This window comes from Haliotis rufescens, unplaced genomic scaffold (assembly GCF_023055435.1).
Source record: "Haliotis rufescens isolate VD_foot unplaced genomic scaffold, xgHalRufe1.0.p SCAF_7, whole genome shotgun sequence".
In the NCBI taxonomy this organism is placed as follows: domain Eukaryota; kingdom Metazoa; phylum Mollusca; class Gastropoda; order Lepetellida; family Haliotidae; genus Haliotis; species Haliotis rufescens.
Window position 1 is genome coordinate 49,234,557 of NW_025964361.1, and position 26,176 is coordinate 49,260,732.

Below are 26,176 nucleotides of genomic sequence, written 5' to 3' on the forward strand. Positions count from 1 at the left end.
TAGGGGATGTTGTAGAAGATGGCCACCCAAACAGTCAGACACTGTCGTCATTGCTGCCCCAGGACACACTGTAGGTGATGTTGTAGAAGATGGCCACCCAAACAGTCAGAAACTGCCGTCATTGCTGCCCCAGGACACACTGTAGGTGATGTTGTAGAAGATGGCCACCTACACAGACACACTGCCGTCATTGTTGCCCCAGGACACACTGTTGGTGATGTTGTAGAAGATGGCCACCTACACAGACAGACACTGCCGTCACTTCTTCCCCAGGACACACTGTAGGGGATGTTGTAGAAGATGGCCACCCACACAGTCGGACACTGCCGTCACTGCTGCCCCAGGTCACACTGTAGGTGATGTTGTAGAAGATGGCCACCCACACAGTCAGACACTGTCGTCATTGCTGCCCCAGGACACACTGTAGGGGATGTTGTAGAAGATGGCCACCCAAACAGTCAGACACTGTCGTCATTGCTGCCCCAGGACACACTGTAGGTGATGTTGTAGAAGATGGCCACCCAAACAGTCAGACACTGCCGTCATTGCTGCCCCAGGACACACTGTAGGTGATGTTGTAGAAGATGGCCACCTACACAGACACACTGCCGTCATTGTTGCCCCAGGACACACTGTTGGTGATGTTGTAGAAGATGGCCACCTACACAGACAGACACTGCCGTCATTGCTTCCCCAGGACACACTGTAGGGGATGTTGTAGAAGATGGCCACCCAAACAGTCAGACACTGCCGTCACTGCTGCCCCAGGACACACTGTAGGGGATGTTGTAGAAGATGGCCACCCACACAGTCAGACACTGCCGTCACTGCTGCCCCAGGACTCACTGTAGAGGATGTTGTAGAAGATGGCCACCTACACAGACAGACACTGACGTCACTGCTTCCCCAGGACACACTGTAGGTGATGTTGTAGAAGATGGCCACCCAAACAGTCAGACACTGCCGTCACTGCTGCCCCAGGACACACTGTAGGGGATGTTGTAGAAGATGGCCACCCGCACAGACAGACACTGCCGTCATTGCTGCCCCAGGACACACTGTAGGTGATGTTGTAGAAGATGGCCACCTACACAGACAGACACTGCCGTCACTGCTTCCCCAGGACACACTGTAGGTGATGTTGTAGAAGATGGCCACACACACAGTCGGACACTGCCGTCACTGCTGCCCCAGGACACACTGTAGGTGATGTTGTGGAAGATGGCCACACACACAGTCAGACACTGCCATCACTACTGCCGTCACTGCTGCCCCAGGACACACTGTAGGTGATGTTGTAGAAGATGGCCACCCACACAGTCAGACACTGCCGTCACTGCGTCCCAGTACACACTGCAGATGAACTGTTAGAGGATGACAAGTGGGACGACCAGCGAAGTTACAACGGCTACAGCTGCAGCTGCGTTAGGGAAGACTACGTTTACAGCGGTGTTGCAGAGGTCGTCACCGCACGTGCAGATAGTCCTCTCCTGGAATGTAGGGCTGATGATGTCGGTGTAGCAGGTGGCCCCCTCCTCGCTCAGCTGCCTGGCGGGATTGCGCCCCACGGAGTGGGCCATGCAACCTCTGGTCACTACACGAAAACAACAAATATAATGAATTTCAGTTTAAGATATCAAGGTGGTCCCGTGATGAATGCGGGTTAGATGCACTTGGTTGATGCATGTCATCGTATCCCAAATGCACAGATTGATGCTCATGATGTCAATCACTGGATTGTCTGGTCCCGACTCGATTATTTATGGACCGCCGTCATAAAGCTGGAATATTGCTGAGTGCGGCGTCAAACAACAAGAAACGAAACGAAATGTAAGTCTATGATTTGCTTCACTGACCCTACAAGGGACGTGGGTGGCCCTGTCATCAAATGCGCCGAAATATACGCTTATAGCACTATGGTAGGTTGGGTAAGCCAGAATTCTGTGGTCGTTGGTTCGAATTCAAGATTCGCAACGATAATGATTTTTGGTTTGACAGCACCATACCTGTGCTCGTGGGAAAACGGATGTAGGTGAGCTGTGTAGCCTCCACATTAATCTAACACGCCATGGTATGCAAATAAAATTGCGTTCACTTACTCACTAAATATTGACACGGGTCCTTGAAAATTTAAATTTGACTCATTCTCTCAAAGGCGACACAATGATCTGAGCAAAATTGCGTCCCCTTAGGCTCGCAGGGATCTGCTGATGGCGTGTTCGAATCCCACATTCGCTCCGATAATGATCTTTAGTACGTCAGCACCACGCGTCCGGCCGTCGTTTTAACCAAAGTGGTAATTGACTCCGGCCAATGTCACATCATGCTGACACCACGTCTCATCATTGATCAAATCACTGTCTCACATTGCAGTCCGTTTAGAAATGACTGTAGCGGATTTGAGTGTGTGCATCGGTCATTACGTCAAAAAACTTCAAAAATAGTGAAGTAAATTGTTATAAATAAATGAGTTAGCACTAATAACTAGACAAACTGTTCGTTCAACCATTCAGCGCAATATTGCAACACTAGGGGCGGTCGGGTAGCCTAGAGGTTAAAGCGTTCGCTCGTCACGCCGAAGACCCGGGTTCGATTCCCGACATGGGTACAATGTGTGAAGCCCATTTCTGGTGTCCCCCGCCGTGATATTGCTGGAACATTGCCATAAGCGGCGTAAAACCATACTCACTCACTCACTCACTATTGCAACACTAGCCCAGCTCATATCAGGCAATCAGAAAACAGTAGTCCGGTAGTGGGCGTGGCTTAATATTCTGGAAACATGATCGCAAAAGAAATCACACTGCGACGCAGTGATGTCTCGGCCCAAACAACACTGACACAGGCTAATTTGCATATAACGTGACCGGACTTTTCTCTCTTTTTTGCTGTAAACAAACACGCTTATTCTGAGATTAGAACAGACTGGTCATATGCAAGCCTTTCGGTGTGCTTTAAGGCAACTGCAACTGCAACTGCAACTGCGACAGTGAGGTGCATAACAATATATCTGTATACATCAAATTGACCGTACCGCTTGCTCTACGTTGGGCTTCGATGACAGCACGTGGAGCCCGTACAACCAATGTAAACAAAGGATAACTACGCAAATGAAAATAATTTTCCACGTTATTTTCTCGATGAACGTTAACCATTCTACTGTCACAAATGGTAGGGTAGGATAGTGAAAAGAAATTACTTGGTTAGCCAATCAGATGCCATAGAAAACAATATTGCAATTTAGTTAGTTGTTTATATTTTGATCTAACCTTGAGCTCCTGTGGTAACCTTGAAGCACGCCTGTCCCTGGCGACACGTGTAGGACATCCGCCCCTCGGTGTCGAAGGGGTCTTTACATCCCACGTCTTCTGTCGTTGTGCAGTTAAAACACTGGACCAACCCTCCTGTCAGACGTGAGGTCATCATTAGCGCATGCTTATAAACTGACGGGTACCCCCTTCATAACTCGTCTACACTGACTGGGTCCGCCCCTCAAATCACAGAGAGGATATACAAAGACGGGTACCGCCTTCCCAACTCTTATAAACAGACATACACTGACGGGTACCCCCTTCATAACTCGTCTACACTGACTGGGGCCGCCCCTCAAATCACAGACAGATATACAATGACGGGTACCGCCTTCCCAACTCTTATAAACAGACATACACTGACGGGTACCCCCTTCATAACTCGTCTACACTGACTGGGTCCGCCCCTCAAATCACAGAGAGGATATACAATGACGGGTACCGCCTTCCCAACTCTTATAAACAGACATACACTGACGGGTACCCCCTTCATAACTCGTCTACACTGGGGCCGACCCTCAACTCACAGACAGATATACAATGACGGGTACCCCCTTCATAACCCTTTTAAACAGATATACACTGACGGGTACCGCCTTCACAACTCATAAACAGAAATACACTGACGGGTACCCTCTTCAAAATTCTTATAAATATTGGTTGAGTGGAATTTTTGCTTCTTACAGTATCGTTGCATATGATTCAAGAATCGAGCATGAGAAATATTTGGAAGATGTGTTATTTCTATGATTGTTTATAAAGAAAAATATGTGGATTGGCACAACATTGGGCTTTTCCAGGTGTCATGGAAGTTATCTGAAAGATACTCACGTGTTTGCGCTGTGATCAAACTGAAGCCCAATAGGATGATTAAAAAGTGTGGCATTATCTGTTCACATGAAGATTGTGGCCAACATGTTCTAGTTCCAACCCTAGGTGTCGGTCATATCCTGTGATGAAGTGTTCGTGTGCCGTTCATCTGTATCGGCCATTACTTGAATTCGACAGGTGTTGATGACGTCTTAATAAGGTGATGACGTCATAATAAGGTGATGACGTCATCATATTATTGTTATGAGAACGTGCAGTACGTGAACGAATGTGCCGTGTATGTTCTCTGTCACATCCGCTGTGACATCGTATCTCCAATATTTTACCTTGTCTCACGACAGTCGTAGCGCTAAGAATGGCTTTTACAGAACGGGCCCCAGGCAGTCGAAAAGTCCCTGATATCGCATCTATTTTGTATGGAATGCTAGAAGGGACATTGTCGCATCTCTAAAGTGTCAAAATTAATCAAAGGGCGACAATGCGACAACGCGACATTATGGCCATTTATCGGAGTGTACCGTTGTCGGAGTGTCGCATTGTCGTACTTTGAATAAGATTTTTTATTTGACCAAATGGCGAAAATGCGACAACACAACATATCTTGACCTTGAAAAATGTCCCGTTATTGAAAGCGCGACAATGCGACAAATCGCCAAAATGTCGCGTTATCGATTTGACGCGTTTTGTTTAATTTTGACACTTTTTGCTTGTTTTTGTAAGGGCGACAATGCGACAACGCGACAATGTCCTTCTAGTATTCCATAACTTTGTACATGTACGCGCCACTCACCTTTAGGCTGACTAAAACTCCAAATACACATATCACAATCAAATATCAAGGGAAGAAGGTCCAAAATATGATACCCATTTCAACTGCTGTAGATTGGGGGTGGGGGTGGGTGGGGGTGTGGGTGGGGGTGGGGGTTGGTGTCAGACTGCCTTTAAAGGAACTAATAACGTCTGTGTGTGTAGAGAGAGACATTTACGCGTCCATGGATGCGGACATTTGTAGACAGACGTGCTTAATGGACTTATAGAAGCGTCCGTAAAATATACCACATTCTGTGTATGACAAAAGGCATGACTTTCCACAGTCAAATGTCCGTTCGTGTCGAGCTATAGTCCAGCAACTCCAGCCTTTGGTGTTTACATGTCACAACTTTTGAGATACAATCGAGCATGCATTCTCTGCCAAGATTTCAAAGAGCGTCACACGGGAAGTTGTTTTATCATGTTTTACAACATTCAAGGCCTCAGTAAATCTTTCAAAATGTTTTAACCCTCTGGATGACGAGGGGTTTTTCTGCCGCACATTTTCCTAAGATCGGAAAAGTGGATGATATCACAGAACAGGGAATTTCCCACCTTATTCAAAACTGTGAAGTGTATTTGTGTGGGTGATGTATTTTATTCGACTTCAAAGTGAGGGTTGCAGAGGAGGGACATATATGTCCCTCTGGCATCCAGGGGTTTAAGGTTGACATGTGGAGGACATTTCCAAATTTGACGAATCAGTAACAAAAATGATGTCCGTTGCAATTCCCTATTTTAACTTTTTTCCATATGTTCCCCGTGTTTTCAGGTGAACAACTGACTTGCCTTTGCATGTGTGACGGTTGCCACCGATAGGGCAGGATACGCACACCTTTTCGCGAACACCTGGTATCAGTGAGTGAGTATGGTTTTACGCCGCTTTTAGCAATATCCGAGCAATATCACGGCGGGGGACATCGGAAATGGAGTTCACACATTGTACCCAAGTCGGGAATCGAACCCGGGTCTTCGGCATGACGAGCGAACGCTTTAACCACTCGGTTACCCAACCGCCCGACCTGGTATCATCACTATTTGATAGTGATTCATACACACATGCTCACGATATAGTCAGAATCGTACAATCGACTCTGCTTTATGCAGAGATATTTCTATTGGATATGGAAAGGGTTCTGGCGCTTTAATTATTGTGATATGATGGTGACACTTCGTTGGTTTCTTGTTTTCTCTTTACCTGGCCGCTCGTATATATTTCTTTTTTAAAGAACTATAATGGCACTTAGTAATCCCTCAAAGATTTGATTTAAAAAAACTTTTAAAAATAAAATAAAATAATAATCTCTTAAATTTACAACTGCTGATGGGCATTTTATACATCTTATATTTGAAAAATCAATAAATTTGCTTTTTAGGCAAATTTACATATCAAACATGGTCCTAACAAATTTATTCCTTACCCAGTCTTTGTTGAGCCAATATATTTTTTAAACAAAATTACCCAACAACAGACTGTTTTACAAAAACTGTTGCAGGAATGAGTGATGGTTAAATAGACATGATCAAATTTAATCAAAGTTCCTTTAATTTCCCCTCCCCTGTATATCATAAACATGCACACACACACATACAAAATACACAAACACACATACATATATATATATAGACTCAAACGTACTCCCTTTCCTTTGTAGATTTCAATTGTTTTCTATTGGCTAATTATGTGCTTTAACATATTTTTACAATTTCAGTTGAACAGCTGAATGGCATTTATATTTTTGATATAATTTTAATTTAAAAGAATTCACAATTTCAAATTAAAATTCTGCCTAGTGTGTTCTTTACACGCTTGTAACAGGCGACTAACGAGATCGGTAGGCAGGCTCGCCAACATGGTTTTGATGCATGTCACCATATCCCGAAGATTGATGCTCATGTCAATCACTGGATTGTCTGGTCCAGATTCGATTACTTACAGACCGCTGTCGTAGAGCTGGAATATTGCTGAGTGAGGCGTTAACCAACCAACCAACAAACAAAAAACAACAAACAATCATTAGCCGTTAAAGTGTGTGAGTGAGTGAGTATGGTTTTACGCCGCTTTTAGCAATATTCCAGCAATATGACAGCCGGGGAACCCAGAAATGGGCTTCACACATTGTACCCATGTCGGGAATCGAACCCGGGTCTTCGGCGTGACGAGCTAACGCTTTAACAACTAGACTACCCGACCGCCCCTTAGCCGTTAGAAATGTACAGCAGTGTGAGACGTGTGGTCTTTTGAAACCTTGGTACGCATCGGAACATGACGCTACACAGGCCTGTTGTTCCCCCGTGACAAGTGAGGTGAAATGGGTTTGCGCCGCGTTCAACGTTATTGCACTTATTCCACCGAGGCCAGACAGATGCACATGTGATGTAGGTACAGTAGACCACAGGCATACGTAGCTTTGAAAAAAAAAAAAAAAAAAAAAATTTGACCCACGTATCCTACGAGGCCTCAATATTTGTATTTACTACTATTCCTGTGAGCTGAGGGAGTTGCCTTTTGGTGCATGTGTACAGTCTTTTGGGGACCCTGTGTTAACTAGGACTGTCTGGTGTGTTGCAGAACTGATCCAGCTACGTGACTGCGGTCTGTAAATAATCGAGTCTGGACCAGACAATCCAGTGATTGACATGAGCATCGATCCACGCAATTGGGATACGATGACATGCATCAACCAAGTCAGCGAGCCTGACCACCCGATCCCGTTAGTCACCTCTGATGAGGAAATGGGTACCTGGTAGGATGAGGAAATGGATACCTGGAAGGATGAGGAAATGGGTACCTGGTAGGATGAGGAAATGGGTACCTGGAAGGATGAGGAAATGGGTACCTGGAAGGATGAGGAAATGGATACCTGGTTGGATGAGGAAATGGGTACCTGGTAGAATAAGGAAATGGGTACCTGGTAGAATAAGGAAATGGGTACCTGGTTGGATGAGGAAATGGATACCTGGAAGGATGAGGAAATGGGTACCTGGAAGGATGAGGAAATGGATACCTGGTTGGATGAGGAAATGGGTACCTGGTGGGATGAGGAAATAAGTACCTGGTAGGATGAGGAAATGGGTACCTGGTTGGATGAGGAAATGGGAACCTGGTTGGATGAGGAAATGGGTACCTGGTAGGATGAGGAAATGGGTACCGGGTTGGATGAGGAAATGGATACCTGGTTGGATGAGGAAATAAGTACCTGGTAGGATGAGGAAATGGGTACCTGGTTGGATGAGAAATGGGTACCTGGTAGGATGAGGAAATGGGTATCTGGTAGAATAAGGAAATGGGTACCTGGTAGGATGAGGAAATGGGTACCTGGTAGGATGAGGAAATGGGTACCCAGTAGAATAAGGAAATGGGTATCTGGTAGGATGAGAAAATGGGTATTTTGTAGGATTAGGAAATGGGTACCTGGTGGGATGAGGAAATAAGTACCTGGTAGGATGAGGAAATGGGTACCTGGTAGGATGAGGAAATGGGTACCTGGTTGGATGAGGAAATGGATACCTGGAAGGATGAGGAAATGGGTACCTGGTGGGATGAGGAAATAAGTACCTGGTAGGATGAGGAAATGGGTACCTGGTTGGATGAGGAAATGGGTACCTGGTTGGATGAGGAAATGGGTACCTGGTAGGATGAGGAAATGGGTACCTGGTAGGATGAGGAAATGGGTACCCAGTAGAATAAGGAAATGGGTATCTGGTAGGATGAGAAAATGGGTATTTTGTAGGATTAGGAAATGGGTACCTGGTAGGATGAGGCAATGGGTACCCGGTAGGATGAGGAAATGGGAACCTGGTTGGATGAGGAAATGGGAACCTGGTTGGATGAGGAAATGGGTACCTGGTTGGATGAGGAAATGGGTACCTGGTTGGATGAGGAAATAAGTACCTGGTAGGATGAGGAAATGGATACCTGGTTGGATGAGGAAATGGGTACCTGGTTGGATGAGGAAATGGGTACCTGGTTGGATGAGGAAATGGATACCTGGTTGGATGAGGAAATGGGTACCTGGTTGGATGAGGAAATAAGTACCTGGTAGGATGAGGAAATGGATACCTGGTGGGATGAGGAAATAAGTACCTGGTAGGATGAAGAAATGGATACCTGGAAGGATGAGGCAATGGGTATTTGGTGCAATAAAGAAAAAGGCACCCAGTACCATATGGGAGAGAAATAATGTCTGACAGATGAAGGGCATGCGTTAAGTCCCTGTGTACAGACAAGTGAGATGATACAACACAAAGTGGTCAAATATAATGTTTATTCAGATCTTTTCACATGTAACAGAATTGACTTCTCTCTACCATTTCAGGTAGAGTGTTACCATGACAACAATGTGGGCATCTACCACATCAGGTAGAGATTGAACACAAGATATGGAATGCAGTGTTTCACTTATAGAATGCTCTGTACAAAACCCACCACATCGCCATGGTGATCCCACAGCAACACCTGACATAAATGCAAAATATTTTAACAAAACATTTACAAATTCTTACAATTCCTAACCCTATGCACACCTATGGAAGCAGTTGGGTTACAATTCTCAGAAGAAGCATTACCATAATAACACTTTTTTTGGCGGCCATTCAGTCCAAAAATACATCAAAGGAAATAAAGGTCAACAGCATGCAGCAAGTCGAATGTTCTGAATAAAGTATTAAATGTTACTTAAAGGTTAATATAAACACATAAACAACATAAACATCAACAAACAACCCTGACATGTCACAATGATCGCAGAGAAAAGACGCCATATGAAACTAAAAACAATGTGTTCTAAAGAACGTCAGTGTCACACAAGGACACCATCCGCTAAAGGACAACATTACAAACAAAGAACGCCGGATGGCACTGCAATTTGAACATTCCGAGTTAGATCGACTCATTCCCCAATGTATATGATACAAGCATGCAATGTGCAACATGGTGACCAGGTGTACAATGCATTTATGTATGATGACAAAAGGGCACAAGGAGATGAGTGAGTGAGTGAGTATGGTTTTACGCCGCTTTTAGCAATATTCCAGCAATATCACGGCGGGGGACACCAGAAATGGGCTTCACACATTGTACCCATGTCGGGAATCGAACCCGGGTCTTCGGCGTGACAAGCTACCGCTTTAACCACTAGGCTTCCCGACCACCCTGCACAGGGAGATGAAGAAATGGGTACCTGGTGGATTAAAAAAAGACACCCATTACCATATGGGAGAAAAACAATCTCATTACAATCAGATCTTAGTTCTCACTACCGCTGAACAAAGATCTGATGATATCCCATTACGGGTCATGTCAGACCAACCTTGCGCAAACCTTAACTGACCAATGGAATGACTGACAAAAAGTCGACATTAGCCAATCAGGAGGAAGCTTTCTTGTGCTTTACGGCACTAATTTCAAATTGGCGACTACGCTTAGAAACATATTTAGACAAATTCTTGATTAAAATTTGAAACCTGAACAAAAGAACATTCCGGAATAGCTTTTAGATGGTCTAGATTGTATGGGAACTAAGATCTGATTTTAATGAGATTGGGAGAAAAAGAACGACTACAGATGAATCACATTTCAAATGATGCATTGTTTTACTAAAAGGCTGCCTGTAAATTTTTTTAATATCAGTCAAACATGGTCATCGGGATCAATGTCAACGCAGGTGCTTGCATCTCAGACATGAACAAACAACAGCCTCAACTGGCCATTCAGAGCTTCTGATGGTGGATGGCACAGTATGACAATGCTTGGCATGAAACTACCACTCAAGCAGGATGTGTATCAATGTACTACACACACACCTGTGTGGTGCCTCAGGTAGAACACTGTACAGTTCAACCCAGACAGTGTACAGTTGTGTACATCAAGGTTCTACACACACACCTGTATGGTGCCTCAGGTAGAACACTGTACAGTTCAACCCAGACAGTGTACAGTTGTGTACATCAAGGTTCTACACACACACCTGTATGGTGCCTCGGGTAGAACACTGTACAGTTCAACCCAGACAGTGTACAGTTGTGTACATCAAGGTTCTACACACACACCTGTGTGGTGCCTCAGGTAGAACACTGTACAGTTCAACCCAGACAGTGTACAGTTGTGTACATCAAGGTTCTACACACACACCTGTGTGGTGCCTCAGGCAAAACACTGTACAGTTCAACCCAGACAGTGTACAGTTGTGTACATCAAGGTTCCACCTGATCACAAAATGGCCTGTTTATATATCCTGGTAATGTATGGAGCAGCAACACAAAACATACAAATGACAAAATTGTGCAAATGTATTAAGTACACATCATGAATACAAAACAATACACATGTACCATGGATTACAATCACTTTTTAACAGTCCGACTGAATAAAATATCACATAAAAATATAATATATTTCCACTGGTTGATAAGAGAGATAAGAATCAGACAAAACCTTCTGTAAAGAAAGTACGAGCTTCAGCATCATATGCTACAGGTAAAGTTTGGTACATTGTACAGCATGATTGGAAAACACACGTTTAGTTAGTTACTTCTTTCTAGGATGTTTTTAAACATACTTTTGTTTTGTTTTGTTTGGCCTTGTTAAAACATAAATTTCAAGTGTCCTTTTAGTCTATGCCTGTAACCACCTGCTTGACGCCTGATGCAGTTCTGTTGGTCAAGTCACCATGGTTACATAGACCATAGAATCTGCTTCTTGTAATCATGAAAGACAAGTTTGGGCTCAAAGAGACATTTGGCACAGGCTGGAATCCAAAGAGATGCTGCTGTAAATTAAACACTATAAGCAAGCATCAGAAACAGCATCGTAGTAGGTGAGTGAGTTGGGTTTAAAGCCACTTTTAACAGTATTCCAGTTATATCGCAGCGCCTTAGACAACTAGGTCACCCGTGGCCCCCATCGCAGTAGGAATTATTTGTACTTTGACACATGACTACCTGTCATTGAGCATGTCCCTTATGATGTGAAATTTTGTGCTTTGGAAATGCCTTATTATTATTAAGAACTTGATGAGGCTGTGACCTGACAATTTACATAGCACACTCAGCAATGCATTTCCTGTGAGATATGATTGAGCTTACTCATGTTGGCCGATCTTGAATAATATAATTGCTAAAACACATGTTAATTGGAAGGTAACAGGAATGACAATTTGGGATTTGAATTTGATGGTCAGTTTTGTGGACATGATCACCAGGTTGTTCCTTCAATTCAACCCAACCCAAAGATGCAGCCCATCCCCAAGATGCAGCAGGTGCTCTCTCTCACCAGGTCTACTGGCCATCTCTCTTAATATAAATCACTCAACTGACATAAAACTCGAGCTGCAAAACATTTTCAGTTCACTACCTACTTCCTCTTGTAAAGATTACATAGACACCAGATGAGACAATTTCCTACCACCCCCCAAAAAAATAAAAATAAATATATATGTACATTGTGAAAAAATCTACAGAAAGATGAAGGAAGAGGGTTTGTTTTTTAACGGATTTGCCAAATTTTGAATTTGCTGAAAATTGTCAGACAAGTTCAAATGCTGATAGTTACCAGTAGTTCTTATTCTTTCTTACACTTGCAGGTTTCCAACTTCCGATATGATCAAACACAAAAGTGTGGCTACAATGAGTGAAAAAGGCAGAAGTTTCAAACTTCAAAGGACAATCAGAGTACAGCAAGTCTGTGACCCAAGATGGATGTTTAATGACCCGTTTGTAACAATGTTAGCTACATCTCCTTAAGAAAATCACCTTAGCTAAAAAACTTTGAAACTGAAGAAAAATGGTTCTTGAAATATCTAAAACAGCATTTTTGACACATTTTTTAGTCTTACCTAGGCACTTGTAGTTAGAAGTCCCAAACATGCAATTACTGATGCAGCGAAGTCGATTCACACTGATGTGAGTGCATCTGATAGTTGGTTTATTGTTTAACGCCACACTCAGCAATATTCCAGCTATGGTCTGTAAATAAACGAGTCTGGACCAGACAATCCAGTGATTAATATCATAAGCATTGATCCAAGCAATTGGGATTGATGACATGCATCAACCAAGTCAGCGAGCCTGAACACCCGATCCCGTTAGTTTCCTCTGTAGGTTTTCCACATTTCAAAAGTTAGGCAGCTCCAGTAGGCCAAAATGGCCCTTATCATAAAACCTAACAATCAAAGTTTTATTCTTTGATGTTTTTCTGAACATTTCTAGTTCCTTGTTTGAACAAAACAGATTCTAAAAAAGTAACAAATTACTTTATTTTATCATCGATATTGTCATGGAAACCATCCATTGTATATACCAGCAGTGCCATACTGGCATTCTTGATCTCAGTTTATCTCATAATAAAAACTATTTACAGTCTAACAACAAATGATACCACCCTTTTCCTAGTTAGATTTATGAAATGAAATGAGTTAAAACCATGTCAAACTATTTCAAAAGATGTTTTTAAGATAATGTCTTCCCATTTAAAACTAATTTTCATATTTTTATGTTCCTCACATCTCAGACAAGCAGTACTGTGCAGTCAGTCTTTTCAAAACGTGGAACTCATTACTTTCCTTGGAGAGGTAGAATGTTCCTGGTATTTTGGTCGTGATGTTATTAAGTGGCTCTAATCTTGTTATGTCATATGACAAGAGACAGGAGGGAGACGGAGAGACACTCAGCTGTACGAAAGACAAGCAGTGATATGCAGTCATCGTTGGCAACCATCTCAGCTGGGGATAAAACCTATTTAAAGGATAATTAGAATCCAGGCTTGGATCTGTCATCTTGACTGCACAGTAGTAGGGCTATTGCTGTTTCCTGTAGCTTCAAGTACACTGTACAAGTGGATGATGATACAGCACATATTAATGAACTGTACTTCAACTAGGAACAAAATCAACCAATTCTGACCCTTAAACTATTAGCAAATCTGTGACAAGATGAAATTTGCACAATGATCGTCATTGTACTATAAGAGCCTGATTAGCTCCCCTGGAATAAAGGGACTCTTGAGCTAATGAGATGAGAAAATCAGTTGGAAATCAAATTAGTTCCAAATCATGGGAAAAACCTTGTTTGATAGGCATGACATACAAATTTGACAGATGACAATGCAGACACAATTTATGGAGAACAACTTCTTTAACTGTAATGGCGACGTTTCGGTATAGATCCTTATACTGTCAAGCGAGTATTTAAAGTAGTTGTTATCCATAAATTGTGTCTACTTTGATAAGAAAAACACTTCCCAAATGTGCTGAAATCAAACATTTTGACATGTTTGTGTTTACATAACATAACTGTTTTAAAAAAAGTTTTCCTCATTTAATAAATGTAGAACAATTGGTTGGTTGGAACCTAACCATACCTTGTCTCAGGTAGAAAAACATACAGTTACCGGAATAGCCGTGATGACAGACCGGAGCACCTGGCTTGAGCGAGGGGACACATTGAATGGATGTTCGCATTATTTGATGATATGTAGAGTTGTGTGTCTTTGTAATGAATATTTTTTTATGTGATGTGAACTAAACTAAAATAATCATATTAATTGTAGTGGTGGCACAATACACCAATGCATCGGTGGATCGCGATATTTTACTTCCCGATACAAGCATTGATTCGTACCTTAAATGTTTACTTTACTGGCTGTTACACCAAACACAAATTAGTAGTGAAAAAGTAATTATTTTCATCCGTGGTATCATATTTGACACTGCCAGCTGTAAATCGTCAGGTATTTGACTATCCTGTCTATGAAAAAGATGGCTTACACACCACAGATAAGAGTGAGTGAGTGAGTGAGTTGGGTTTAACACCGCTTTTAACATTATTCCAGTTATATCACGGCATGTCAGCTTAATGTGGGAGGAAAGCCCGAAGTGATGCAGGTCTCGGACGTTTACCACTTCGGTGAAACCCACGAGCACGGGTATGGTGCTGACAAACCTAGAAACATAATCGGGGTGAACCGGGATTCGAACCCACAATCATAGGTTTCTGGCGTGTCCAGGGGACGCAACTCTGCACAGCGAATCGCGGCGCCTTAGACGACTGGGCCACCCGTGCCCCCCACAGATAAGAGCACATGCAAGTATTGTGATACGTATCGGATCGCACAGTTGGTGTATTGTCCCAGCCCTAATTAATAGTAGGTCTAGTATACTCCTCAAAAGAAGTTAAGGATCATCGATTCTGTCATATTACTATTGTTAATCTGCCCTGAAATGAGAGAATACCTGCAGTAATATGAAATAATCGGGTGATCCTTAACTTCTTTTGAGTAGTATACTTTTCTCTACAAAGAGCTACTCATGGTTTGTGACAAAATTGGAATAATAATGTGACAATATAATTATGTACAAAATATAAGGACTACTAATAACTATCTACCACATACATATATAGAATATCAATTATAACACATCTGCTGGCAGCAGTGACTAGATTACAGTGCATATCATAATTAAAAAATACAGAGTTCACCAGACATTCATTCCTTATCTGTCACGGCCCTTGATATCGCAAACGAACTTGGCTCTGTCACAAACCATTTGGAATGAAATGACCTATTATCTTGAAATCTTGTGACACAATCTTACCAGTCAGAATTTGACTGTCAATCTTCAACCAGTTTCTTTGCTACAAGACTTCTGATTGGTCATCTTGTTTTTGTTGTGTTGTCACAAATCCAGGATTGATAGTTTTGATGTATGAGTTACAGCCAGGACCATCATCACACTGCTCTTGAACAAAGCATTTCGAACACTTTGATATCACAGTCCTTAAATGATGAGTTCTGATCCTCAAAGAAATCCTGACTGTTTTAAGAGTCTCCGAGCCTGGACACCTGGAGCCTAGCATAAAAACACTGGTCTAGCCTGGAAATCTGGAGCCTAGCCTGGAAACCTGGAGTCTAGCCTGGAAATCTGGAGTCTAGCCTGGAAATCTGGAGTCTAGCCTGGAAACCTGGAGTCTAGCCTGGAAATCTGGAGCCTAGCCTGGAAACCTGGAGTCTAGCCTGGAAATCTGGAGTCTAGCCTGGAAATCTGGAGTCTAGCCTGGAAATCTGGAGCCTAGCCTGGAAACCTGGAGTCTAGCCTGGAAATCTGGAGTCTAGCCTGGAAATCTGGAGCCTAGCCTGGAAACCTGGAGCCTAGCCTGGAAATCTGGAGTCTAGCCTGGAAACCTGGAGTCTAGCCTGGAAACCTGGAGTCTAGCCTGGAAATCTGGAGTCTAGCCTGGAAACCTGGAGCCTAGCCTGGAAATCTGGAGTCTAGCCTGGAAATCTGGAGTCTAGCCTGGAAACCTGGAGTCTAGCCTGGAAATCTGGAGTCTAGCCTGGAAACCTGGAGTCTAGCCTGGAAATCTGGAGTCTAGCCTGGAAACCTGGAGTCTAGCCTGGAAACCTGGAGCCTAGCCTGGAAACCTGGAGTCTAGCCTGGAAACCTGGAGCCTAGCCTGGAAACCTGGAGTCTAGCCTGGAAACCTGGAGTCTAGCCTGGAAACCTGGAGTCTAGCCTGGAAACCTGGAGTCTAGCCTGGAAATCTGGAGTCTAGCCTGGAAATCTGGAGTCTAGCCTGGAAACCTGGAGTCTAGCCTGGAAATCTGGAGTCTAGCCTGGAAACCTGGAGTCTAGCCTGGAAATCTGGAGTCTAGCCTAGAAACCTGGAGCCTAGCCTGGAAACCTGGAGCCTAGCCTGGAAACCTGGAGTCTAGCCTGGAAATCTGGAGTCTAGCCTGGAAATCTGGAGCCTAGCCTGGAAACCTGGAGTCTAGCCTGGAAACCTGGAGTCTAGCATAACAAACCTGGAGTCTAGCATAACAAACCTGGAGTCTAGCCTGGAAACCTGGAATCTAGCCTGGAAACCTGGAATCTAGCCTTGAAACCTGGAAACTATCCTGGAAACCTGGAGTCTACCCTAGAAACCTGGAGTCTAGCATAGAAACCTGGAGTCTAGCCTGGAAACCTGGAGTCTAGCCTGGAAACCTGGAGTCTAGCCTGGAAACCTGGAGTCTATCCTGGAAACCTGGAATCTAGCCTGGAAACCTGGAATCTAGCCTTGAAACCTGGAAACTATCCTGGAAACCTGGAGTCTACCCTAGAAACCTGGAGTCTAGCCTGGAAATCTGGAGTCTAGCCTGGAAACCTGGAGTCTAGCCTGGAAACCTGGAGTCTAGCATGGAAACCTGGAGTCTAGCCTGGAAACCTGGAGGCAAGCATAGACACCTAGATTCTAGCCTGGAAACCATGATCATATCATCTCCAAGTCCAATATATCAAGCATCAGTTGTTAATGAACCCAACTCTGATCCCCGGGAGTGGTAATCATGTCAGTGTTTACGTGTATGATGAACGTGTATGATGAACGTGTATGATAAACATGTATGTGTGTGTGTGTGGTCCAGGAGATCACTATATCTGGAGATGAGTGTGAGGTAATTGAGTGTCAGTTGTTAGTTGTACAGCTGAAGCATTATGGGGGTCAGCAAGTGTACCTTGTGACACAATCAACATCACTAGACTTAAGGATGTATACTGGTCTTTACCAAGAATATCATTATTTTTTCTAAGATAGGTATTTTTAAAATCTTAATGATCTAATTCAACTGAAAAAGGGAAGCAGTTGCTGTGCATTCTATTTGTAAGCTGTTACTTACCACACCACCTTATTCCCAAGGCAAATTTTTTAACCATCATAATTAATCATATTTAATCTTTCTAATAATCAACATTTATGAAGTCTTAGTAGGTTTTTAGAAGTACCTAGCGAGTATGCAACTGTGTATTAATCATATAAACATGAGTGAGTGAGTGAGTGTGAGTGTGAGTGTGTGTGTGTATGTGTCCTAGTCCGGACTGTTGCCAATTGATCGAACCCCGGACCTTCCGCTCTCTGGGTGTGCTGAGTGTAGGTCCTCCAATGTGTACTGTGTGGTGAGTATGGGTCCTGTGTTGACTTGTGACCTCCAATGTTCATTGTATGGTGAGTATAGGTCCTGTGCTGACTTGTGACCTCCAATGTTCATTGTGTGGTGAGTATAGGTCCTCTGCTGACTTGTGACCTCCAATGTTCATTGTGTGGTGAGTATAGGTCCTGTGCTGACTTGTGACATCCAATGTTCATTGTGTGGTGAGTATAGGTCCTGTGCTGACTTGTGACCTCCAATGTTCATTGTGTGGTGAGTATAGGTCCTGTGCTGACTTGTGACCTCCATTGTGTATTGTGTGGTGAGTATAGGTCCTGTGCTGACTTGTGACCTCCAAGGTGTATTGCATGGTGAGTATAGGTCCTGTGCTGACTTGTGACCTCCAATGTTCACTGTGTGGTGAGTATAGGTCCTGTGCTGACTTGTGACCTCCAAGGTGTATTGCATGGTGAGTATAGGTCCTGTTCTGACTTGTGACCTCCAGTGTGTATTGTGTGGTGAGTATAGGTCCTGTGCTCACTTGTGACCTCCAATGTGTGTTGTGTGGTGAGTATAGGTCCTGTGCTGACTTGTAACCTCCAAAGTGTATTGTGTGGTGAGTATAGGTCCTATGACCTTCAGTCTGTATTGTGTGGCGACATAAAGTCCTGTGCTGACCCTGATGTGGAATGTAGAAGAACACAACCAGAAAGGACAGTGTGAGGTATGCTGTTAAAGGTCTGTCACACAGAGTTTGCTTGTTGCGATAAGAAAATTGAACAATCATACATGATTTACAATTGACTTGCAATTTACCTGACTGCATCCTTTAAAATAATAAGACTTCAAGATTCAGGCACAAGAAGACCAACATATTGATAACAGTAAGAAAATTATATTGCAGTACTGGTTAATCTTTGTTTGGATCTATGGTGAAAATTATATTGTACAGAACCTTTAATAAATTATTCTAATTGGTCTGGTGGTAAGAAACAAAAAAAACCCCTGATATGTTCCTGTTTGTTGATGTAGCCGATATGACACGAAATGCCAGATGCCAGGAAGTATAGGTTACAACAAAGAAGGCCTGGCCTCCACATAAGCATTTACAGTAGTGGCTAAATTCAACATCACATAAACTAAACAGGCAAAAGAAAGTGACCGTGAAAACTGGATTTGACCAAAAACTTAAAAACATTATAGAAACATTACCGAGTCAAAACAGTCCCCGGGACACTGGAAAACTCAAAGTTTAGAACACAACTAGGATACCCGTATCAAATACATCACCATCAAATAACCATTTCTTGTTTGTTTCATTTTAGCCACTATCAATCATAGGTGAATACTTTCTTTGCCTGACAGTTTAACTGATGTAAAATATTCATAAGTAAAAGTAAATACCGTATCCGACATAATAAGCGCCCCGCTCTAATAAGCGCCAATGGCGATATTTGCTGATATATTGGCTCGTGAACAAGCCCAATTTGCATCCCTTCCGATTGATCAATGTACACAAGACTTATTTATTCGGTATAATACGCACATGTGTGTTATATGCACCCTTATTTATGGGCCATTAAATTCTGGAAAAATATATCTGTCGTACATAAACATTTTAGGCTGTCAGCATAAACCACGAAATTTATCTTTCAACTATGTTTCTTTTTCACCAAAATAATATTCTAATAAGAGCCCCCTATTTCTAATTTTGAGAGCACCCTGGGTGCTTATTACGTCGAATATGGTAACAATTTATAGCTTCTTCCCTTCCTGTTGTGAATAATAGATATAAACATATGTGAAAGGAAAATATTACACAAAATCCAGAGTAGCATAACATTCACAGATTCCTTAATCAGTTTGACGATGCAGGGGTATAAATTATGAGTTAAAAACAGTCCACAATCCTCCCCATCTACAGGCAAACACCGTTGTGTCGAAGTTGAAGGGACCGATGTAAATACTTTGAGTTATCTGTGGTTCAATAAAACCGAAAATGATGAATAAAGATGGAATATGCAGGGACCAAGCTTGTACTTCGAGACAACTGTTAGTTTGACACATCAAAGTTTGACACAACAGTGTTTGACTGTATGTAACTTATACATGTAAACTTACTTAAGTGTGGGAGTAACGACTAGCCCTTTCAACGGCCCTTGACTAGTTGACAAGTAAACAAGCAGACTCGTGTTGTAGAGAAAAGTTATCTAACAATATCTACATGTCTATGAGTAGGATCATCAATGTTCAAATATTCCTGAAGTGAACACATTACACTGCACGCAATACACATGTTGCTATTCAAAACTGTTCAGGGATTTATCTAGCCAGTATCGGAGGTGGATAGTCAGCCCCAGTGATCCAAGCAAAATAAATGTTAGAATTTAACATTTCCAAATCAAGGTTAAGATAAATGGTTGAACTTCAAAAAGACTCCATGTATTTCACTGATATATAAAAAAATCAGCAAAGTATTTCAATATTTAGTTGCCATGGTTACGTTTGATTATTGCATTGAATTCAATGTTAAAATACTTCTGAATTTAGAAAACAAGGACTATTAAACATTTCTCCTCAATCTGCCTGCCTTGGGTGCTTAGTTGGAAATGCAAGATATATCCCTGTTATTTTATGTTCATTGTGAAAAATATGTACATGTGCTTTATAATAATAATAATTATAATAATAATAGTGGTTGAGAAGCAAATGTCATATTTGCCTCTCCAGAAGGAATGAAGCATATTTATAGCAACTGTAATCACTTACATACAGTGCCACATACAGACATATATAATCATGTAAACAATGACATACAAAATAAATTTGCCAGCAAATTACATGCATATTTGTTCACAATATGTTCACAAATCACTGATTATAACCCTGGTTGAAATCTCAGATCATTTCTGAAAATGATAGTAAAAATATGTTTGTATTTATTCTTTCTGTGTCTGGTCTCCTGTGAGATTCTCATCATCTACAAATATGGGATTGGTGGCGCCCATGGCGGTATTTCGGTCCGTGTTTTTCAACAGGTTCTCCGTCGCTGGATCGCCTTGATGAGAGGCTTCATTGCACACAGAACTGTTCCGCTTGGCGGCTTTGTCCGACACGCCGTTTGTCTGAGCAGTGTAGCCTGTAACACCTACAACTAAACCATCCCTGTTCTGCTTCATCCTCACATGAATATCTTTCGAATGGACGCCATTGCCATTCGTAACTTGGTGTCCACAGTTTTTGACAATCCTCTGCGAGCTGTTATCAACATAGCCCTGCATTGTGACCGCCTCTTCGTTATATACAGCCTTTGGGCGTGGGATTCGTGTGAGGGTGAAGTCCTCGAGCTTTAGGTTCACATGGGGCACCTCAAGAAGGTCAAAGGATTGGGCGTACTTCCTTTTCCAGCACTCCTTGCCACACAGGATGACACCGATAGTGATGAGAATCCCACAGATACAACAAGCCACGATGATCACGATGAGGTCGACCTTGTCCAAACCAGTATCGGGCGGGTCAATTGGGCTGAATGTGGAGGCAGGGGGGTCAATTTCAGTGACCTTCAACCCTGGTAATTTCAGCCATTGGTTGTTGATCATGATCGGAACTTCAAACTGGCGTTGTCGGAACTGAGCGAAAAGCTTGTTGCGGAGAGCCAGGTGGGGCACCTGCATGAGACCCACATGAATTATCACTGAGCCACACTGTGGATCATACAGTTTAATCTGTTTCTTTGTCACATTGAGGTTAATCACAAGCACGTTCTCCAGGGAGCCCACGAACTCGGCCATCACTAAGGAATTGTTGAGGATTAAGAAGCAGTCAACATCAAATGTCAGTTCAAAGTAGCAGTCCTTGAGATTAGAAGTTGGGGTTGTTGTTTTTATGGTGGTAGTGGCCGGCATCGCAGAGGGAATGATGGAACTGGAGTACATCGGTGCGCTAGACGTCGAGGAAACAATTTGGGAAGGCATGACAAATGTTGATGTTGTTTGCTGAGACCAGGGTACAGTTGTTGAAGACGGAGCAACAGATTCAGGACTTATCTCCCCTGATGTGCTGACAGTTGGTCTCTCAGTTGTCTCCCCTACTGTGCTTGAACTACTAGAGACTTGAAGGTCACTCGTGTATTCTTGTGACTGTGAAGTGACTGAAGTGAACAGGCCTGGTTGACTTGTAGCAGATGGTTCAACAGACAAAACTCCAGACACAGCCACTGATGTTGACACAGACTCTGACACTGACACAGACTCTGTGGTTGGATCAGTAAAGACAGACGCCGATTCCTGTACAATCTGGGACGTCTGTGTTCTGGATGAAGCACCAGTAACAGCAGACGACTCGGTTGTCATCACCGGCATCTGACTTCCTGCTTCTGTCTCTGAAGCCCGCACAATGTTTGAAGAAGCATCCGGACCCTGAACCTCTGTTTGGGTGGATAGGTACACAGGTGGTGTCACAACCTCGGAACTAGATGCTGGTATCACAGAACTGGTTGGAGAGAGCAAGGGGATGGGCTGACTGGAGACAGTGTCTGTTTGACTGGAAGCCTGTATCTGGGTGACTGATTCACGATCCAGAAACCTACCCCAGCCTGACGACATGTCCCCAGTCACTGTGGACAGTTCTTGTGTACTGAGTACGGCTTGCTGTATTTGAGACAAAACTGTCGTCTGCTCAGGTGTAGCAGACGGTATCACTGCAACCATACTCGGTTGGAAGGAGGATTGTAAACTCTGGAACACAGATTCGGTCGACATTGGCGTTATTAACGGTGTCATGTTTGGTGTAACATTCAGAGGATTTGAAGAAGAGATTAACTGAGAGCTAGATACAACATGATTAAAACGTTCTGGCTGCACAGTGGTTACCATCTGTTCAGTGAAAGAACTTAGCACGAGATGTTCTTCTGTTGAGAAAGGTCTGGTCTGAGTGACCTTGTCACTGATATGATGGGAAGGAGAAGACTGTGACACAATTGTTGATGTATCCTGAAGCAGTGGCGTTGATGATGCAACACCATCAACGAATGATGTAACTGGAAAAACACTCACATGACTTGAATCCTGGATCATCTGTGACATTTCCGTCCTTTGCACGGATGATGAAAATATTGATAATGAGTCATGACTAGGAAGTATATTTTGTTGTGTATACGTGTAATCTGAGGTCACAGAGTCTGATACTGGTATCCCATAATCCCGTGGGGTCAGAGAAGAGGTGAGCGCGCTCCTCTCCGGAGGGCCGGATGTTTGAGACGCAGGCAGGGCTGATGTGCTGGCTACTAGTTGTGGATTAAAGGATCTGCTGGCTTGATTTGTTAGGCTGGTGTTCTCCAGAGTTGTCCGTGAGGTGTTAACGTTTACCGATGCTGACAGTATTTGCTCATTGGCTCCGCAAACTGCGCACAGAAAGCAAACAACATAATCAGTTAACAGTATTTGCAAGATCTTTACTGTTTTCTTTACCAAGCTTTTTCAAAAGGGAAACATGCTGACACAAATGTGACTTTTGGAGACGTTTGTATTTGTCTCTCGGAAAAGCTGTTACAAACTCATTGAAAAGAAACATGGTGATGAAAGTGACAATTTGATTCCCATAACACCCAATGTATATCACATGGGAACAATATATACTACACATCTGCTAAGAAGCAAAATAGTTCTTTAAGCCAAATGTGTGGTCCTTAGCAAATGTTGAGTAGTATCGGCCCGAGTTGATTTTTAATTCATTTTCCTTCTTGAAACACGAAAGAGTGTAGCAAATAATACGAATTTTTTTAAAAAAAATTATGTATCTTACGTACAATGAATCTCAATGTTTAAGATTATATTTATAGTCTAATCCCCTGACTAAAGTGTGGGGATGACAAAAGGCCTGTCGGCTGCTGATGAGTCAAACAAAACACTAAACAGACAAATGAACAAATCACTCCAACACACTCTCAAACAGAGGATAAATGGATAGCTGCACCTTGTGTGTGTTAGAGTCACCAGCGGGCTGTAGGTATTGACAGAGTTACAGAAATCATGTCCCAGTAGACACTTAACAATTGTGAAAAAGGGTTAGGATGATCAGTTTTTAACCTCTGCTCACATTACTCTGCACAGCAAGACGTTATCACCAGCCCGGGTTAGCTCTACACTTCCACAGGAGTTTTTACACCATAGGATTGATTTGTACTTCAAAGCGTTTCAGCTAGAGCTTGCAGAAAATAAATAAAGAAATAACTTTGCTGTTTAACGGTGCACTCAGCTATAGACAGTAGCCTGTTAATAATTGAGTCTGGCCCAGACAATCAAGTGATTGATATTCTTATCAACGGTCCATGCCATTGGGGTAATATGACATCAACCAAGTCACTGAGTCTGTCCCCCGATCCATTTTGTCACCTGCTCTTGACCGCCTCCGTGGTCTAGTGGTAGAGCGTCTGCCCGGAGAGTGGAAGGTCCGGGGTTCGATCCCTGACCGCATCATACCAAAAGATGTTAAAAGATGGTACTTGTTGTCACCCTGTCTGGCGCTCGGCATTAAGGGGCTAAAACAAGGACTGGTCGGCTTGGAGTCAGTATACTGTGTCTGAGTGGGGTATTTATGTTAAACTGCGGCATGGTATCTCAGTGAGCTAGCACTATAAATTGGCATCAGTCCGGACTAGTACAAACAGCCACACAAACACACACACGTACATGCACGCCACTATATAAGTGCAATAATCTTGGACGCGACGTTAAACTCCATTTCACCTCACCTCACCTCACCTCACCTGCTATGACCAGCATAGGTTACTGGGGAAATGATCTGACCCGGAATCCCAACAGGAGTAACTAATATGAACTGGCCCTTCGGAGTGAGAATCTCTGTAACCTAAATATGAAGTGTGGGTTTCGATGGGGTGAGTGAGTGAGTATGATTTTACACCACTTTTAGCAATATTCCAGCAATTTCACAACACCAGGAATGGGCAGATTCGATGGAAACAATGTATGCCCAGCATGGACTATTGTTGAAAGACTCCTCATTTGGAAGAGCAACATTTTGCTGTGACCAACATATTTTGCTGTGATTGACACATTTTGCTGTGATTGACACATTTTGCTGTATCCAACATTTTGCTGTGATTGACACATTTCGTTGCATCCAACATTTTGTTGTGACCAACACATTTTGCTGTGATTGACACATTTTCCTGTGATTGACTCATTTTGCTGTGATTGACACATTTTGCTGTATCCAACATTTTGCTGTGATTGACACATTTTGCTGTGATCGACACAATTTGCTGTGACTGACATGTTTTACTGTGATTGACACATTTTGCTGTGATTGACACATTTTGCTGTGATTGACTCATTTTGTTGTGACCAACACATTTTGCTGTGTCCAACATTTTACTGTGATTGACACATTTTGCTGTGATCGACACAATTTGCTGTGACTGACACATTTTGCTGTGATTGTCACATTTTGCTGTGTCCAACAATTTGCTGTGACTGACATGTTTTGCTGTGATTGACACATTTTGCTGTGATTGACACATTTTGCTGTGATTGACACATTTTGCTGTGTCCAACAATTTGCTGTGACTGACTTGTTTTGCTGTGATTGACACATTTTGCTGTGATTGACACAGCTTGTTGTGACCAACACAGTTTGCTGTTATTGACACATTTTGCTGTGACCAGCTCTCCCATCCTCTATAAATCTCACCCCACCTCCCCGCCCCTATAATAAATGACCAGGGTGCTGTTGTACAAACAAAACCTTAGCGCTACGACGGTTGTAAGTCTAGGTTTGGGAGTTACGCTCACCTCAGTGCTAAGATCACTTTGTACAGCGCCACACAATGAGGATACACACAGCTTCAGGGAAGGTGATTCAATTGATCCTTAATATTCAAACCCCACAGCAGCATCCATTGTGTTTGCTTCCCCCTTGACTCTCGTCACCCACGAGAGAAGCAAGTACCATCGCTCGTGTGTTTGGAGGCGATGTGGAGACATAGAATCGCTGAAATCGCTCATTATATAGAAATTGAGAAGAATCCAATGACAGCTCGGTAAAAGCAGTTGTAATCAATTTTAAATCTATGACTTTTTACCAGGTGACAGATGAGATGTTTATTCCTTCAAATTTGGCACAAATTGCAATATAAATCCTGCTACAATCAAATCAACTGGTGTACGAGGAAAAGATTAAATATTGAAATCTTGAAGGTTCAGTAATGGCTGTTACGCCAACATATTGGTCCAGCAACCCATACATTGCACCTTATTCAAACCGCTTTCCTGGATGTTGCCTCATGCAAAATAAATGTTCTTTT

General features: G+C 42.8%; 2 protein-coding genes across 6 annotated transcripts in view; both read right to left on the reverse strand.

Moving 5' to 3' along the window:
• Positions 1 to 184: 184 nt before the first annotated feature.
• On the reverse strand, positions 185 to 4,420 carry LOC124110467. Of its 2 annotated transcripts, XR_007219046.1 has the most exons (4): positions 4,143 to 4,420; positions 3,270 to 3,404; positions 662 to 1,594; positions 185 to 592 (listed from the first exon to the last, which is right to left on the reverse strand). XR_007219046.1 is itself a non-coding variant. In XM_046469847.2 (3 exons), exons 1-3 carry the CDS (start codon positions 4,195 to 4,197, stop codon positions 1,368 to 1,370), a joined length of 417 nt encoding a protein of 138 aa, XP_046325803.2. In that variant the 5' UTR covers positions 4,198 to 4,420; the 3' UTR covers positions 185 to 1,367. The 2 variants fall into 2 exon arrangements, 1 of the variants encoding a protein (XP_046325803.2); XM_046469847.2 differs by having other exon boundaries at positions 185 to 1,594.
• Positions 4,421 to 20,711: 16,291 nt separating this feature from the next.
• The window catches only part of LOC124110471 (mucin-5AC-like), a 98,346-nt gene continuing 92,881 nt past the window's right edge, over positions 20,712 to 26,176 (reverse strand). For all 4 annotated transcript variants that reach the window (XM_048388051.1, XM_048388050.1, XM_048388053.1 and 1 more), the window contains exon 3: positions 20,712 to 23,254. In XM_048388051.1, coding sequence (XP_048244008.1) covers positions 20,793 to 23,254 — 2,462 coding nt within the window. In that variant the 3' untranslated portion in view covers positions 20,712 to 20,792. The remainder of the gene's footprint in view (positions 23,255 to 26,176) is intronic.

Bases quoted from the DNA above. Each gene is read 5' to 3' on its own strand.
- LOC124110467 (XM_046469847.2), bottom strand. From the start codon at position 4,197: ATGCCACACTTTTTAATCATCCTATTGGGCTTCAGTTTGATCACAGCG. The intron at 3,405-4,142 runs GTGAGTATCTTT...CACGTCTGACAG, and splicing joins TTTGATCACAGCGCAAACAC to GAGGGTTGGTCCAGTGTTTT. The intron at 1,595-3,269 runs GTTAGATCAAAA...GTTTTCGTGTAG, and splicing joins GGTTACCACAGGAGCTCAAG to TGACCAGAGGTTGCATGGCC.